The 18,571-nt window shown below is 47.9% G+C and overlaps 1 protein-coding gene across 1 annotated transcript; it reads left to right on the top strand.

Annotated features, from left to right (window-relative positions):
- The first annotated feature begins 1,743 nt into the window (after positions 1-1,743).
- On the top strand, positions 1,744-18,073 carry PILRA (paired immunoglobin like type 2 receptor alpha). Its single transcript, XM_031432578.2, has 7 exons — positions 1,744-2,043; positions 2,369-2,758; positions 11,577-11,759; positions 15,638-15,668; positions 17,286-17,335; positions 17,551-17,582; positions 17,739-18,073. Exons 1-7 carry the CDS (start codon positions 1,965-1,967, stop codon positions 17,859-17,861), a joined length of 888 nt encoding a protein of 295 aa, XP_031288438.2. The 5' UTR covers positions 1,744-1,964; the 3' UTR covers positions 17,862-18,073.
- Positions 18,074-18,571: the final 498 nt, after the last annotated feature.

The following is an 18,571-nucleotide window of genomic DNA, read 5'->3' as shown; positions in this document are numbered from 1 at the left end:
GGCACCTGGCCTGCAGGTGCTCTACAAAAGTTACCCAGAACCTGCTTTGTAAAAGTTCTGTGCTGCCCAACAGAATGAGCAGTGGTGTCCCCTGGTGGGGTCCACCTACCCCCTTGGGTGGCCTGGCAGGGAGGAGACTTTCCAGGTCCCAAGTTAGTGGGGTAAGGCAGGAAGGGAACCATGTGTCACCCCACACACATGGCAAGAATGCTCTGGAGGCCCTGCCAAGAAGCCAGCAGGTCCCTTGTCCTCTCTTCTGACCCCCTTTTCAGCTGTTACCAATTCCGCATAAGCACCTTTCACAGCCCAGAGGGCTCCATGATATTAAGGCTCTGCGCCTCAGTTTCCCCTCATGGTTAAAATGGAGGTAAGCATTCGCCCATCACAGAATGTTGTAAAGCTGAAAATGACAAACTGGATATTTAAGGCCTGACTCAAACAAGAGGGTTCCATGAAAATGCAGAACCTCTCTTCTTGGGCCTGGGAAGAGGCCAGATAGAGGGCAGAGGGTGCCTGGGCCAACCATGGGAAATCATGGAAGAAAACTATTAAAATTAGGGGGAAACTGAGAAAAGGAGAAAGGAAGTCAGTCTGCTTGCTTCCACCTCCAGCACTGAGGCCACTTCCTCTGCTGAAATCGTGTCCTCCCCACCCTACCCCCACAGCCTGCTCTCAAGCCAATGCCAACCTCACCCTGGGGAGGGCGGAGCAGAGCCTCCTTCGCAGCCAGCCCCAAGGGTCACCAAAGGTCCCAGCCCCCATCCCTCACCCCCTCCGCCACCAGTCCCAGGCTGGCAGTGGCCTCCATCAGACATGGTCCCAGGGACTGTCACCAGGATGACTCATGGCTGCTCTGAGCCTTCATCCCCTCTGTCCAGGGAAGGGTCTGGAGTAGCCAGGGTCTCACAGCTGTGGAGGGAATCCCCTGAGGAGCATTATTACAATACAGCCTCCTGGCGCTCACCCCCCACAGCTCTGCACTCAGAAGTTGAGGCCCAGAGACTCTGTGCAGCAACCAGGAGGAAGCATCCAGAAGGAGAAGGAGGCTCTGTGGGCTCAGCAAGACTGGAGCTCCAGTCCCGGCCCTGCCACTCCAGTCCTGGATGGGGGGCAAGACTTCTCTGAGCCCCTGTTTCCATGTGCAGAGAGAGGACAGAGGGCCCTGCAGAACCAGTCCTGCATCGGTGGGCGGAGGCGTGGCCCCCGGAAGGCCCACTCTCTGATGGGTGGGAAGGTGAGCCCAGTCTCACCCCGTAAACTCACTCGGGGAGGGTGTGCAACTGCACAAGGGGGCAGACCAGGGGGAGGGGCCTGGTGGGCCTTGGTTCTGCCTGGGGACTGCAGGGGGGACAGCAGGGGAGCCCCCGCCCAAAGGGAGAGGGACCAAGAGCCAGCCGGGTGCCCCTGGTGCCTGGGCTGGGGGCTGAGGCTCTGACCACCAGCGGCTCCCTCCTCCTGCAGCTGGGCAGGGACTCATGGCCGCCCACCTCCTGCCTGAGCCGGTCCTGCTGCCGCCCCTCCGCTGCGATGAGAGAGACTCTCAGAGAACCAGAGAAAAGGAGAGACAGACACCCAGAGACACAGCGACTGACTCCTAAGGAGGTGCCGAGGGGGTGCGGAGGCAGGGAGCTGGGCGGAGAGAGGAGCGGCCCCAGCTGGCCCAGGGCGGGACCGGGCCCCTCAGCGTGAAGCTGGGGGCTGGGAGGCCGAGACCACGCTCCCTGCGCGCTGACCACACGGAGGCCCTTTTGCAACATAGGAAAAGAAGAAGCCAGATTGATAAAGGAAGTGCCAGTCACTGCCGGGGTGGGCGGTTCAGGGAAGGCTCCCCCCAACCCCAGTCCTGAGGGAGCCTGACCTCGCCCTTCTGGTGCTGAGACTCCCCCCAGGCGGCCCCTCCACCGGCCTCCCCTTGGGCCTTGAGGTCTCTGCTTGTCTTCTCATCCCAGGAAGAGGGCAAGGCCATGGGTCTGGCCCCGCTGCTGCCCCTGCTGCTGCTGCTGCCCCTGCTGCTGCTGCTGCCGCCGGCATCTCCGCAGGCTGGTGAGTGCCCAGGCCTGTCCTGCTCTGCCCAGGGCCTGGGGGCACCCCGGGGAGGTGCCGTGGCCGGGTGTCTGTAGAAGGGGTCTCCTGGGATTGCCGGCCAGGCTCCCACCCCCAACAAAGGGCTGGTCCCACAGTGCTGGATGCCCCCAACCCCTCACGCTCCTCCCTACCCCGAGCCCGGAGAGGGGCACACCCAGGCCAGAGGGCCAGTCCTGCCACTGTCACACACCCGCCTGTAGGTGAGGGTGCCGGACGGTCTGGGGTCACCTTCTTCATCTCTCCTGGTGGCTTCAGAGTCTCTCCCTCTCCCTCGTTCCTCTAGGTCGCCAGGCAGAACACAGTCCAAACTATGACTTTGGGATGAACCAACCAAATTCTCTCTCAGCCCCCGAGGGCGGCTCCATCCACATCCCCTTCTCCTTCTATTACCCCTGGGACTTAGACAAGGTTCCCAACGTGAGAATATCCTGGAGATGGAAACACTTCCATGGGCAGTTCATCTACAACACAACTCCGCATTTCACTCATAAGAATTTCAAGAACCGGCTCTTCCTGAACTGGACAGAGGGTTGCAAGAACGGCTCCCTCCAGATCCGGAACCTGCGGATGCGGGACCAGGCCGTGTACTTCTGCCGGGTGAAGTTGAACACATGGCAATATGGCGAGAAGGTGTGGCAGTCCATTGAGGGGACCCAACTCATCATCACCCCGGGTGAGTCCAGCTGTCCTGTCTGAGGCTCTTGGAGGCCACTGATGCCTCGTTCCCCAGCCTGGTCTCCTTTTCCTGACTCTTCTATCAAAATCCTCTCTGCTCTTCCAGATCCAGCCCCTTGCCACCCCCAGGCCTCAGCACCTTCCTGGCCCCCAGCTGTCCTCCCTTCCTGCTCCAAGCTGGGGCTCCCCCCTGCCCCTGGCCTTGCCCCACATCCTCCAGGTGACCTGACATCTTCAGGATTTGCCTGTCTCCCTTTGTCATGTGTCCATGTGCGGAGCCCCACATACCCCATATCTGTGTCTCCCCACAGCCAGGAGCTCAGCCCGGCACACACAGTAGATACCCGATGGTGCCCCGAGGGGCTCTCTCCTGGCAACCCCCCATCACCTGTTTCCCAGTCTCCCCACTTCCTTCTCCTGCTCGGCTGCCCAGAACATGGCTCTCGGTGCTCCCACCCCCGTCCCATCTCTTTCCTCTCTTTCCCACCTCCTCTTCCCCTGCCTCCACCCTCTTTACCCTCCTTGTCTCTCGCACCCTCCCCCCACCTCTCCCGTGTTGTTCTGGTCACACTGTCCCTGCTGTCCACTCTGAGCTTGCTCCTGGGTCCTGGTCATGAAGAGGTGGCAGCAGCAGCAGTAACGGCAGCTCCCGCTTGCTGTGCACTGCGTCCCGGCTGAACGACCCGGTGGCACCAGCCTCACTAACCTTCCCCACGACCCCCAGTAACAGTCGCTACTGCTGTCATCCTCTCACTACAGGAAGGGAAACTGAGGCTGGCAGAGCAAACACCTGCTCAAAGTCACACCCGGTAGGGGTGGGATTTGGCTCCAATTTAACTCCAGAGCCTCCTCTCTTAACCATTAGCCGCTGGACCTCACTTACTGACCTGATCATCTTGTCTTGACCTATATTTAACCTAATAATGGACGTGTTGCATTAACACACCTTCCTCTCTTACTCAGTGAGGGGTAGGAATTTGAACCTCGGTGTATCTGTCTCCAGGGTTGGGGAGGAGGTCTCTCCCAGGCACAGGCAATAAGACAATGTGTGGTCTGTAGATAATTTTTTAGAAAACTAAAAATCAACTAATTTATTGTGGTATACGGTATGAGGTAAAGAACTAAGTTGATCTTTGTACCAAGAAACAAATCAGCTGCCCTCATTCAACTTACTGAGTACTTTTTCTCCATTGATTCATAGACCTAGGTTCTAGGTTCTTTTGTAGAATAGCATCCATTTCTGGTCTGTCTGCTCTGTTTCACTGGTCTTGTTGTCTTATATCAGTACCACACTGTTTTAGTTACTGTACCTTTATCAGGTTTCAAGTACTGATAAGACTTTTTCCATCAGAATCACGTTACTTCTTCCTCAAAAACTTTATTATTGTTGCCTGCCTATTCTTCCATATAAATGTTAGAGTAAGTTTGCCAAGTTCCTAGAAAAACACTCATATTGACTTTTTTAGAATCAGCATTACATTAAACCTATAAAGCACTGGACAGAAACTGAAATCAGAATCTAATGTAGAGTCTTCTCACCCAGGAAGCGGTCCTGTTTTAAGTCCCTCAGTAAATCTAGGTAGTGTTCTTCCAAAGACCATAGAAATGGTCTCACAAGACTTTTCCTCTATATCCTTTATTTTTATGATTAATGTGCAATGTTTTAAAAATGTTTACTTTATTATAATATTCATTCTAAAGGTAATATATAAATTTTGACCAAGATGGTGGATTATATGTACATATTTACCTCCACTCCCTCCCAAAATCTACTAAAATGACAGTAAAAGGAATTTTTTAAGACAAAAATCCACGAGGGCAAAATATATGTGAACTAGGTGGAAAAAAACAAAATTTGGGAAGCTGGAAACAGACAGGACTGTAACTGGTTCAAGAGACCAGAGGAGCTAAACCCTAAGCCAGCAGTGGGGAAACCCAGAAGGCAGGCAATGTACACTACAAAACCCCTTACAGGGCCAGCAGTCCCCTAGTACACCTGACCGTGGGTGTGGAAGGGGGTCTGAAAACTAGAGGACTAGTTGAAAATCTATTTAAGAAGCAGGAAAACCTCCATATCCCCATCCCCCACCCCAGCAGAAGGTGGAGGGTTATCCTTTCTGGCAAAACTGGCACAAAAACTCTGGGGGAAGTACCCTGGGCATAACTGGCAGCAAGGGTTCTGTCCTTAAAACTGGACATTTGGTGAACTGACGAGACCCGAAACACTTCAACCCTCTTGGATGCTCCCCAGGATGCAGGCAGCCAGGCTGCTGCCTCCTACCCCACCAAGGACATAAGATCACAAGATTCTTCTCTGAAAAATCTATCTGATGGGCCTGAGAAAGATCTAAAAATCTAACAGATCACTCTATAGCCCACTAGCACTTTCTGCCATCACACACACACAGCTTCCAACTGGTACGGCTTTCTGCTTGCCGGGGCCTTAGGGCAGAGAGATTGGGGTCTCAGCCTTGCAGCAAATCCCCTGCACTGAGGATTGTACCCTTGCCTCAGCTGCACCCAGGATGCTAGAGACTAGAGATTCTGTTTTTAAATTATTAAATTAAACACTTAACAAAAGCTTTCCCCATGAAACACAGAGAGCAAAATAATCAGGGGGGGGAAAGAATCTGGAAAAGAAACCAAAACAATGGAGGGAGACAGAAAATTTTAAATATCATCCTTAAGAGATCACATGCATGTAACAAGAAAGAGTGCTTTACAAATGAAAAAACTCCTAGAAGTTAGAGATTACTAGCAAAGATGGAAAACTTAATAAATGATTAAAAGATGAAGTTTGTGGAAATCTCTCAGAAGGTAGAACAAAAGGTCAAAGATTTGGATACTGTAGTGGGTTGAACAGCAGCCCTCTGCAAAAGCCCCCAAAAGCTATGCCCACATCCTAATCCCCAGAACCTGTGAATAGTACCTTACATGGTTGCAGATGTGATTCAGGTAAGGATTTTGAGATGAGATGGTTAACTGGGATTATCTGGGTGGGCCTTAAATGCTAATAAAAGTATAAGAGAGAGGCAGTGGGAGATTTGACACAGACGGAAGAGACCACGGAGGCATAGAGACTGGAGTGAAGCAGCCACCAGAAGCAGGAAGAATCAAGAAACAGACCCTCCCCCAGAGCCTCCTGAGTGAGTGCAGCCAAGGTGACACCTTGATTTCTGACTTCCAGAACTGTGAGAGTAAACTCCTGTTGTTTAGAGTTGCCCAGTTTGTGGCAATTTGTTACAGCGGCCATAGAAATATAATATAGAAGGCAGGATAAGAAAAATTGAGAATTGGTCCAAGAGGTTGCACCTTTGAATAAATAGGAGCTTTAAAAACAGGGAAGAAAGAAGGCCATGGGGAAGAAAATAACTACAAAATTACTCTAGACATTTTCCAGAACAAAAGAGCCCAGCAAAATGGGTAAGATAAAAAGACCTACTTCAGGGCCCTGCAACATGAAATTTCAAAACATCAGGGATAAAAAGATCCAACAAATTTCCAAGGAGGAAAGAAACAGGCCACATACAGAGATTCAGGAATCGGAGTGGCTATGGCTGTCTCATAGCAATAGAAGAAGCTGGAAGACAGCAGTTGAATACCTTGAAATTCCAAGGGAAAATATTTTATTCATTCACTTAACAAATGAAATAACAAATACTGATTGAGTGCCTGCTATGGGTCAGGTCCTACTCTGGGAACTGGAGAAACAGCAGTTACAACAAAACAAAAATGTCCTCAGTGATGGAACTTACACTTGAGTGTAGAAAGAAAACCACAAAAAAAGCAAACAAGTTAATTCTGTCTGTGTGTCAGGTGGTGGTGGTGGTGAGAAGAGAAAAGGAGGAAAATGAAGCAGAATTGGGGGGATAGAGGTGCTGGGGGTGCTGCTTTATTCAGATGGAACAGGGAAGGCCTCTGGGACATTCGTCAGGGTCCCGGCAGGAAGCAGCTGCTCAGACAGGGTAACTGAGAAGAGTTTTGAGAGGGGAACAGGGTAGGGAAACCAGTCAGGGAGGTGAGAAATCTGGGACCAACCACAGGCCTAAGGAGCAGGGGAGGATGTAGATACTGGGACCCAGAGAGGAAATGTGGCCTCTGGGGAGAGAGAGTCCACAGGCCCATGATGGTTAGTTTGCTGTGTCCACTTGACTGGGCTAAGGGACCCTCAGACATGATTTCTGAGTGTGTCTGTGAAGTTGAGTCTGGAAGAGATTAGCAGTGGGTGGGCATCATCCAATCCCTTGAGGGCCTGAATAGAATGAAAAAGGGGAGGAAGGGCAAATTTGCCCTCCACTTGAGCTGGGAAGTCCATCTTCTCCTGTCCCCAGGAATCAGAACTGGTTCTCAGGCCTTTGGAATCAAACTGGGACTTACACCATTACCCTCTCCTGGTTCTCAGGCCTTTGGGTTTGGACTGGAACGACACCACTGGTTTTCCGGGGCCTCCCCCTTGCTGATGGCAGATCATGGGACTTATCAGCTGTCATAATAGTGTGAGCCAACTCCTCATAATAAGACTAATTCTGTTTCTCTCTATATATCCTATTGGTTCTTGTTTCTCTGGAGAACCCTGACTAATACAATGTTTTTCAGGGAGGGGGCCAAGAGCTATGTGCTGACTTACCCTCCTCTCCCTCATCTCCTGCTGGTGACTCCCATTGGCCACTGAATAGGAACCAGTGGGTGAGAGAGTGCATGGCTGGAGTCCACCAAGACCAGCCTCCAAAGGCACAAAGCAGAGTGGAGAGGGGCTAGGGAGAAATCTGGAGAAGCCAGCAGAAAACTCCAGCCAAGGCACAGACATGTAGGAAGTGAGGGAGAGGTCTGGAGAATGTTCCACTCAATAGGGCAAAGGCTGTGAGGTGGGACAGTAAAAGGGTCCCTCTGACTGCTGCGTGTAGAATCAGACTACATAAATGATTAAGGTCAAAGCAGGAAGACCAGTGGGAGATGATGTGACTACATTAGGGTGACGGCAGTGGTGGGTGAGAAGTCGCCAGATGCTGGTTATACTTGAAGACAGAGCAGAAAGGATTTTTAGATTCCATATGTAAGTGATATAGTATTGGTCTTTCTCTGACTTATTTCACTTAGCATAATGCCCTCCAAGTCCATCCATGCTCTACACCAGAAACTAATACAACATTTTAAATCAACTGTACTTCAGTTAAAAAGCAAGCAAACAACCCATTTAAAATATGGGCAGAAGAACTGAACATTTTTCCAAAAGAGGAAATGCAGATGGCCAACAGGAACATGAAAAGTTGCTTAACATCACTAATACCAGGGAAATGCAGATCAAAATCATGAGACATCATTTCACAGCTGTCAGAATGGTGATCACCAAAAGAACACAAATAACAAATGTTGACAAGGATGTGGAGAAAAGGGAACCCCTGTACACTGTTGGTAGGAATGTAAACTGGTGTGGCCACCATGGAAAACAATATGGACGCTTCTCAAAAAACCTAAAAATAGAAACCTAAAAATAAAATATGACCCAGCAATTCCACTCCTGTGCATATATCCAAGAAAAACAAAAAAATTAATTCAAAAAAATACATACACCAGGCTATTATTAGCCCCACTATTTAGAACTGTCAAGACATGGAAGCATCCAAAGTGTACATCAATAGACGAATGGACAAAGAAGATGTAGCACATATATGCAATGGAATACAACTCACCCATAAAAAAGAAGGGTATTTTGCCATTTGTGGCCCTTCATTCACTGTTGTTTTTTTTGCACTTCAAAAACAAGAATTTTGTAACTGGCAGAAACATTTCCATTGTATCAAAAACAACAAAACACCCAGAAAAACACTTAACCAAGGAGGTTACCTATACTCCAAAAACTGTAAAACATCAATGAAGGAAATTGAAGATTATACAAAGAAATGGAAAGATATCTTGTGCTCTTGGACCAGAATAATCAACACTATCAAAATGGCCATACTACCCAAAGCAATCCACAGGCCCAGTGCAATCTTCCGTCAAGATACTCACAAAACCTTTCACAGAACTAGAACAAATAAATCTAAAATTTATATAGAACCATAAAAGACCTGAGTTGCCAAAGCAATCTTTTGTAGGTCTGTTTTTTTCTCTTTCTTCTTTTTTTTTTTTTTTTCTCTTATGGTTTGATGACTAGAGAAGTTCCTTTAACATTTGTTGTAAAGCTGGTTTGGTTGTGCTGAATTCTTTTAGCTTTTGTTTATCCGTGAAGCTTTTAATTTCTCCATCAAACCTGAACAAGAGCCTTTCTGGATAGAGTATTCTTGGTTGTACGTTTTCCCTTTTCATCACTTTAAATGTATCATGCCACTCCCTTCTGGCCTGTAGTTTCTGCTGAAAAAATCAGCTGATAACCTCTTGGGAGATCCCTTGTATGTTATGTGCTGCTTTTCTCTTGCTGATTTTAATATTATCTCCTTATCCTTAATTTTTGTCAGTTTGATTACTTTGTGCTTTGGTGTGTTCCTCTTTGGGTTGATCCTGTGTGGAACTCTCTGTGCTTCCTGGACTTGGGTTACTGTTTCCTTTCCCAAGTTAGGTAAATTTTTGGTTATTATCTCTTAAAAATTTTTCTCAGGTCCTTTCTCTCTTCTCTTTCTGGGACCTGTATAATGTGAATATTAGTGCACTTCATGTTGTCCCAGAGTTCTCTCAAACTATCCTCATCTCTTTTCATTCTTTTTTCTGTTCTGCAGTAGTGATTTCCACTAATCTGTCTTCTAGCTCACTGATCTGTTCTTCTGCCTCATTTAGTCTGTTTTGGTTCCTTCTAGTGTGTTACTCTTTTCCGTAATTTTTTCAACTCTGTTTGGGTATTCTTTATATTTTCCTACCCTTTGCCAAGAACTTCCTCATGTGCATCTATACTCCTTCTGAGTTCTCTGAATATCTTCACCATCATTACTCTAAACTCTTCTCAGACAGATTGCCTATCTCATCATGACTTATTTCTTCTTCTGGAATTTTATTGTGTCTTGGCCTGAAAGATATTTCTCTGCTGCCTCATCCTGTCTATCTTTCTATTTGTATTTTTATGTAGGTTAGTTATATTTCTCGATCTTGGAAAGGTGGCCCTTTGTGAGAGATGTCCTATGCGTCCCAGCAGTACACTCCTCTCTTGTCATCCAAGGGCCAAAGTCCAGCTGGTCCCAGTGTAGAGTATGGCCTGTGCTTGTGGATTCCTTCCACAGGCTTTGGGATTATTGTTTTCTTACTTCTGGTATCTGCCCCCTGGTGGATGAGGCTGGACTGGAGGTTTATGCAGGTTTCCTGGCAGGAGGAGTAGGTGAAGCTTGGTCCTAGACCTCTGATGGGTAGGGCTGTGTCTAGAGGCATTTGTGGCTCAGAAGTCTGCTGATGGGTGGGGCTGCCTTCTCACCAGTATGTTGTTTGGCCTGAGGCTTCCCAGCCCATAAGCCTGTTAGGTGGGACTAGGTTTTGGTGCTAATGATCCAATCAAGATGTCAGCCTCCAGGAAAGCTCATGCAGATGAACACTCCTAGAATGTCCACCACCAGCTTTTATGTCCCTGGATGAGCCACAGCTGTCCCCTACCTCCCCAGGGGAACTTCCAAAACCAAAACGCAGGTCTGGCCCAGGCTCCTATGAAATCACTGCCTCTGTCCTTGGACCTCACACATATGAGATTCTGTATGCCCTTCCCAAGAGACTGAAGTCCCTGTTTCCCCCAGTCTCATGGAGCTGCTGGAGTTAAGCTCCACTTGCCTTCAAAACCAGATGTCCTGGGGTCTTTTCCTCCCAATGTCAGAGCTCCTGGTTGGGGAGCCTGACGTGGGGCTCAGAATTCTCACTCCTGTGGGAGGGCCTCTGCAACTTAATTATTCTTCACTTTGTGGGTCGCCCACCCAGGGGATATGGGACCTTATTATATTGCTAGCATGCCCCTCATACCGTCCTGCTGTGGTTCCCTTTTTATGTTTCCAGTTGAAAACGATCTTTTTTGCTAGGTTCCAGTCTTTTTTTCAATGGCTGTTTAACAGTCACTTGTGGTTTTGTTGTAGTCATGAGGAGAGGCTAGCTCGTGGTCCTACTACTCTGCCATCTTGAATTGGAAATGCTTAAATCAATTTTTTAATGGTACCTTAAATATCTACAAAGATACGATCTGTTTGTAGAAACTAAAGTTTAATATACATTAATTCAACCTTAAAAATATATTTCCAGTATAGACAGTGCTTTACAAATGTTTTCTCACTTATTAAAACAATTTGTGTAAAAGGACAAATACTATTTGAATCCACTTCTAAGAAGTACCTAGAAGCAGTCAAATTCTTAGCGTCAAAAAGTAGAATGGTGGATGCCAGTGGCTGGGGGAAGGGGATTAGGGAGTTAGTGTTTAGCTGGGATAGAGTTTCAGTTCGGAAAGATGAAAATGTTCTGGAGATGGATGGTGGTAATGGTTGCAGAACAGTGTGAATGCATTTAATGCCGCTGAACTGCACACTTTAAAATGGTTAAAATGGTAATTTGTGTGTGATATATATTTTACCACAATAAAATTTTTTTTTAAATCTTGCGATTCAGTTATCCCTATTTGTAGGCGATGAAATGAGGCTCTGGGATCACACCACTGATCAGTAGTAGTCAGGATTTAAACAGAGTGATATGGATTCTAAACCTCCAGGTCTTCCCTTGTGACTCCCCTCCCCGTGGAGGAGCTTCAGAGAGTTGCTCCCCACCCCTCATATTCTCCAAATTAGGGAACAAGATGTGACAGCTTCACCCAGATACCTCCAGTCCCTCAGGGGACAATCTGCATGTTTCCTATGTCTTTTCAGCCACCATCACAACCACCGCCACCACCACCATCACAGTTGGCCTCGGGGACTCAGAAGGGAAACAGAGTTCAGAGTCTTGGCCTCTGAGTATGGGAGCTACAGTTGGGTTGGCACTGGCCGGCGCTGTGCTCATAACATTAATTGTGGGGCTGATTGTGTACTTCACGTGGAAAAGAAGCAAAGGTAAGTGGTCCAGGACCTCCAACCTCTCCCCATGATTCCTAGCTAGGTATTTCTCAGAACCTACCCACATCAAAAAGACCATAGGCGTCCATTAAAAATGGAGCTCCCTGCTGGGCTTGAGGTCTGGGCTTGGGAATTCGAATTTTTAATGGTCTCCTCAAATGGTATTTGTGTGCCATTAAGTTTGGGAAGCACTGCTCCAGACCAATCCCTCTCTGCAAACCCAATCATTTTCCAGTTGTTACCTCTTAATCATTTCTCCTCAGTCTTAACTTTTGGTTCACAAGGAGGGGAGGGTATGCCCTGGGAAGAGTAAGGAGATAACAGAAGGGAACAAGAAGTTGGCTCCACCCAGCAAGCATTGGTTGGTGCCTACTTTCCAGATGCCTATTTTCCAATTTATAATTGGAGATGCAAAAATAAGTAAGACATAAGCCCTGTTTTCAAGGAACTCAGTGGGGGATAGAGGTGGGGACAGTTGCCTCAAGGACTAATTGACTCATTTGGGAAGAACTATGTTAAGTTGGGAGGAAAGAGGTGTAATCAAGTCGGACTTCCCAGAGGAAGTGATACCTGCAAATAGTTTCAAAGAATTAGCTGGGCAAATGGTGAATGTGCTGTAGAAGTCACTCTCCTTCCAGAGAAAGGAAATTATTCTGGGAACTGCAAGTATCGCAGGGCTGTGGAGGGGGCAGGAGAGGAGGGAGAAGAAGACCCTGTAAATCACACCCAGGAGCCTTCGACCCCAGAGGCAACGTGAAGCATCGGAGTGGCAACCCAGCTTGGCCTTGCAGATACACCGCACTGTGGTGGAGAGGCCGGAAGTGGACCAGGCTGAGAACAGTCTAATGAATGTGTCAGTGTGGATGGAGGAAGACAGCCAGATCCTGAGAAACTTAAGAGGAAAAACCAGTAGCACTTGGGAATGGATTGGTATATGGTCGAGGAAGTGGGAATAAGCCCCATGTTTTCAACATGGGTGAATGAGGCCATGGTGAGACCACAAAGTATATTAGGGGATATAGAAGGTCAAGCACCATGATTGGGAGAGAAGGATGATTCTTTAGTATGGGTTATTTTATATTTGAGAAGCGTGTGTGGCATCTGAGTAGAGGTGTCCATCAGAAATCTGGATTATGCATTTACAATTGAAAGAGATGAAAGGATAGAGGCATTCATTATTTATGCCACAAAATCCTCCAAAATTGATTTGAAATACTGTAAAGAAATTTTAAAATAAGAGGAGATTAGCACTATCAGATTAGTTGAAGAACAGAGGTGAAGAGCATAGAATCTAGAATGTCTGCAGCCAAATCCTACTTCACACCTTGGCTGGGTAAATACTGGCACAATGATACTACTTGTCGAGCCTCAACTTCCTCATCAATAAAATGGGAATAATAATAATACTTTCATAGAGGTTGTCATGACAACTAAATGAAAAGCATTTAGAATAGATCCTGGCACAGAGTAAGCACTATATCAGCATTAGCATTTATAATTATTAAGCTACAATAATTAAAATGACACAAAACTGGCATATAACAGATGACAGGTAACAGATAAAGCAATGGAAAAAAATAGAAAAATTCAAATATAGGCAGGATGAAAACAGAGCCAAATATAATGGAATTTAGTAGGTTAAGAGGAAGCATTTCTTAATCAGTGGGGAAATATGAGTAACTCAATACATGGTGCTGGAGTAGCATCTGAGAAAAAGTAATGTTATCTCCCTATTTCATAATTTGCACCAAAATAAATTCCACAGAGATCAAAGATCCAAATAAGGAAAAAAATAACCCCAGCACTAGAATAAAGCATGTGAGACTATTTTGTAATCATAGAGGGAAGATGAACACCCTGAGTATGACATAAAACCCAAAGACTATGAATAAAAATATTGATAAATTAAACTATATACAAAATTTTTTTTAATTCTGTGGAGCAAAAACCACAGTGGTTGTGTCCTGAGAGTGAGAATGAGGGTTGGAGATGAAGAGGAAATGTGACATAGTCACTAAGGAAATGCAAGATGATTTCTGAGGATTAAACTCAGATGAGAGGCCAAGATGTATAAAACCATCCATGCACATGATTATGTTTTTCCCCAACAGTATTCAACCATGTAGGTTTAGAAACCTTTAGAAAGTATTGGTTAGAAGTTCTGTTCAGCTGCTAGCACCAGAGAACAGAAATAACAGTGGGTTAAATAACACAGAGGGTTTTTTGTTCTATTGTTTCCCTCATATAAAAGGATCTGGAGGCAGACAGCGGAAGCACTGTTCTTAGGCACTCAGGCTCTTACCTTTCTGCTCACTGTCCTGGGTACTGGCTTCTGTCCTAAAGGCTGCCTAATGGCCCAAGATGGCTGTGAGGACTCCAGCCATTATTTCTGAATCCAAACAAGAATCAAGAACAAGGAAGAAAGACAAGTTTATACTGTATAGCACAGGGAACCATATGCAATGTCTTGTAGTAACTTATGGTTAAAAAATATGAAAACAATTATATGTATGTTCCTATATGACTGAAGTATTGTGCTGTACACCAGAAATTGACACAACATTGTAAACTTACTATCCTTCAATAAAATTTTAAAAAAAGAAAAAGAAAAAGAAAAAAAAAAAGAACATGGAGGAAAGGCCAAAAAGACCATGCCCCAGGTATAAGTCCTCCTTTTTAAATAGCCTTCATGAAGTCCTACGCACAACTTCCCCTTACATCTCATTGGCTATATTTAGTCATATGTCCCTCATCTATCTGTAGGGGGCACCCTACCATTCCACATAAAATCAACGTCCTGTAACTGAATACAAAAAGTGAAAGGATATTGGGTGAGCAAATAGCATTCTCTGCTTAGGAACACACCCAGGATTGGAAATCTGTCAGCTTAGTGTGGCAGACGGACAGGGGAACAAAGGTCAAGGAGCCAGTGAGGGCACAAATGGAGAGAAGGCTCAGCAGGGAGCTTGGATAACCTGAAAGAAAGTAGCTTACCAAGGGACAAGAGTTCAGTGAGTTCAAAGCACAGGTATAGAGGGACGATGACAAAGGAGAGCTGGAAGAAAAGAAAGTTGTAGCATAAAAATGACACTAGCACTTCCTATGTCAGAGCTCTCAGTCCCAGTGATTAAAAAACAAAAACCAGTCCAGGATGCGGCTGAGTGGAGCAGGTCACTGGACTCTGGGGTGGGGAGTGAGTCCGCTGTGCTAAGGCTGTCCCTGTGGGTGACGGGACCTCCCAGGGCGGTGCTGGCTGGTGGAGAGGACATGTGGGAACGAGGGGCCAGATCCCTGGGAAATGCTGCTGCAGGACTTGAGGAGGATGTGGAGGGTGAGGGCTGCAGGGAGACAGCACAGGTTCCAGTGGAAGGGGGCGGAAGGGACCGGGCTGCAGTGTCAACATGGATTCCAGACACAAGGGTCACAAGGTGGGAAACACAGTTGCCACCCAGAAGGGCAGCCCAAGAAGCTAGCTTGTCAGGGCTGGAGGGAGCAGCGGTACCCATGACAATGGCTGAGTGGGCCAGGACTCAGCAGGGGAAGGAGCAGGTTGGGGGATGCCCGGGAGTTCAAGGAAGGGAGAGAAAGCAGAGAGAAAGGTCAGGAGAGAGGGCAGGGTGAAGGGGTGCAGGGGGCAGAGAAGAGCTGCTGTCCTGATTGGTGTTGAGGATGACACAGGACAGATGTGGGCGGGCTCAGGGTGCCACCTGGGTACCAGCTCTGAGTCCCAATTCTTTCCCAGGTGGGTTTCAGCACAGCTGCTTCCCAGCTGTGGTCTCTCCTAGGATGCACTCAGAGTGGGATGGGGCAGAGAAGGCAGGGAGGAGATGTGCCTCTGTGGATGGCACACTGACAAGCTATTGGTCCCCCTACAGGTCTGCAGACTAAGGCCAGAACCCCAGCCAGGTGAGTGAGTTTCATGGGGGTAGGGGGTGGGCAGTGGTTTGGGAAACAGGAAGTTTCCTTCTGAGAACAGTGCTCGGGAGCCTTTCACAGCCAATCCCCTCCTGCATTTTTTAGTACACATCCTCACATGTCCCCTGACAGGCCAAGTTCTTTACTTCTTGAGGCTCTATCATTTTAAAAAATCAAGTACAGTGGACCAGCCCTTTCTCTGATTCTTTCCCAGAATGGCTCTCTTTGTCTTTCTCTGGCACCCCCTTTCCTCCTCCTTTTGTCCTCATTTCTAAGCTTTTCACCTTGGTCATCCTGGTTTCTCTCCACCTGAACGTCTGAACATCATCCTTCCCGAACATGAGAAAGGAGGGAAGAGGGCAGGGCACAACCACTGAAGGAATGACACAGAAATTGAGGACAGGACAAACTGGTTCCAAGATGGTGGAAGACTCAATTTCCAGTAGACCTTGAGCCTCGTGGCACACCCACAGGTGCCAAGACAGTTCCTAGGCTGACCACAAAAGGTCAGAAAGTGGGCAGGGAGCCCAATTCCTGGAAATCCCTGACCCTTCCCCAGAGTAGTATGAGTATTCCTCCCATTCATTACTGTATGAAATTACTGAACCCATAAAAACAGACAGCCCCACACCTCAGGGTCGCTCTCTTGCCTTCTGAGATGGGCAGCACTCAGTCAGTGGAGCCTGTATCCACTTTTACTTTAAATTAAACACTCCCACACCCCTCAGTCTCTCTCCTCTCACCTTTGGAGATGGCCCGTGTTCTGCCCACGGAATGTGTATCTCCTAAGCTGCTCTCCCTTCTGAGTGAGTCGGCCCGCACTCTGTCTGTGGAGTATGTTATCTCCCTGAATAACCTTGCTTTCACTTTATTATGCTTTGCTCTTGAATTCTTTTCTGCGTGAGGCAAAAACCTGTTCTCAGGCGACAAACATACCTACCTCCTCCACGTTTTTTCCTCTTTCTTGCTCCTCTTTTAATCTGTCCTTTTCCCCTGTGACGTGGGGAAGGCCACCAGGATCCTCTGCCTCCAGCTCCTCTACCCTCTGACCTTTCTCAGAGCAGCCTGGTCCCCTCCCCTCTGGCCCCAGTTCCTCTTCCTTTCCTGACCTCTCTCCCTCCTCACCAACCACCTCTTACCTTTCTCCATCCTTTTCTTCTACTTCCACACTTTTCCTTCTTGCAGCCCCGCCCTCCTTCCTCCCCCTCCTGACTCTTGCCAGCTGTCCTCCTCAAACCCCTCCAGGGTGGCATTTCCTCTGGGGACCAAGGCCTGAGCACCAGTTTTCAGTCTCCAGTTTTAATGGAGGCGCTCCAGCAGAAAGGATGGGAACTCACCCTCCTATTTCTCCTTCCTGTGTCCCTCCAATAAGGCCACTTTTCTAGAACAATCCACCTCAGTCAGTGCTCAGGGACAGGGCTACACCACAAACTGCCCCTCAACCCTGTCCAGGCAGCCTCCTTCTGAGAGCCTCATACCGTTGCCCTCATGTTCTCAGTATGTGCAGGCAGGTCACAGAGCCCCCAGAAAGAGAAACAACCCCAAGCAGGTGTTAACTCTTTTCTGCCCAGCCTCTGACACACCGCCCTCCCTGCTGTTCCCATGCAGGGGATCCTTCCAAAATATGGAGGAGAAATACGAGAACACTGGGAATAAAGGTAAGCCCACTGTCATTCCTGTTCTCCAGCCTTCCTTCTTCCCCGCACACTCCCTCCCCATACCCATACCTGTGCCCTCAGCACCCTCCTTTCTCCCATGCCTCCCCCACAATCTGGGTCCTGACCTAGAGATGACCTCACTACTAGCGCCCCCTGCCGATTTCTCTACCCTGGCTGCCATGACCTGACCCAGGCACATCTTGATTTTTTTCTAGTGCAACATACAAACCCCAAACTGGACCCCAAGGTAAGCAGCTCAGACTAGGGCCTGAAAGGGAAGTTTGGAGAAGGTGGGGTGGGAGGAACAGAGGGACTGTGGTGTCGGTAGTGTGGGATCGCTGCTTTGGGATGGGACCCCTCCCCCTCTGCTGTCTAACCCCTTTCCTTTTCCTTTCTCACACAGGATGATGGCGTATGCTATGCCTCCCTCACCCTCTCCAGCTTGACCTCACCGGCAGCACCTACCTGCCCCCCTCCCCATAGGGGCCCCCAGGAAGAGACCGTATACTCTGCCTTAAAGGCCTAAGGAGTAGTACTGAGTGAGGACCTCCTTAAAGTCAGCTGCACACAAAGATCTGTTTCCTATTATCACCACAGCCAGACACAGACGACGCAGAAGCCAGTGGGTGCTGAAGGCCACCAAGGACCTGACAGACACACAGTCACCTGCTCCGATTCCCTCTTCAAATTTCTACCCCTTGCCCACAAAAATAAAAGTGACTGTAGAATTTGCCTGAATGCATCTAAGGAGAAAGATGATGTCACCTTCAACTTTCTTCCTTCTCACCAGAAGTGAACCATAATAGATACCTCACACCCAGATCCCTCATCTAGTACTCTTTTCAGTGACTGCCACAGACCAGGGACCAACAAATCCCCAAACACTGGTAGGCAGCCTTGAACCCAAGGTCTGTCCCTCTAATCTAACCAGTCTAATTCCCTTATGACGATAACTAGCGTGTACCGTGTTAGTGCTTTACATGCATCTCCTCTTTTAGGCATCACCAACAACCCTGCGTGGCACTGGATGTACCACTTGAGGCAGGATAACAAGAACCAGAATGGTTCCAGTGCTTTTCCCAAGGCCATGTAGCTACTAAGTGGCTGAGCCAGGACTGGACCCCAGACCTGTCCTCTTGATGTCCTTCTCCCAGGACTCAGGTGGCATCACCTTCCCAGATCCCTATACTGACAGGCCTCCCACCAGAAAGCACGATGTGCCACAGTGACCCAGAG

Source organism: Camelus dromedarius, chromosome 24 (assembly GCF_036321535.1).
Source record: "Camelus dromedarius isolate mCamDro1 chromosome 24, mCamDro1.pat, whole genome shotgun sequence".
Lineage (NCBI taxonomy): Eukaryota > Metazoa > Chordata > Mammalia > Artiodactyla > Camelidae > Camelus > Camelus dromedarius.
This window is presented reverse-complemented; position numbering and strand designations above follow the sequence as displayed.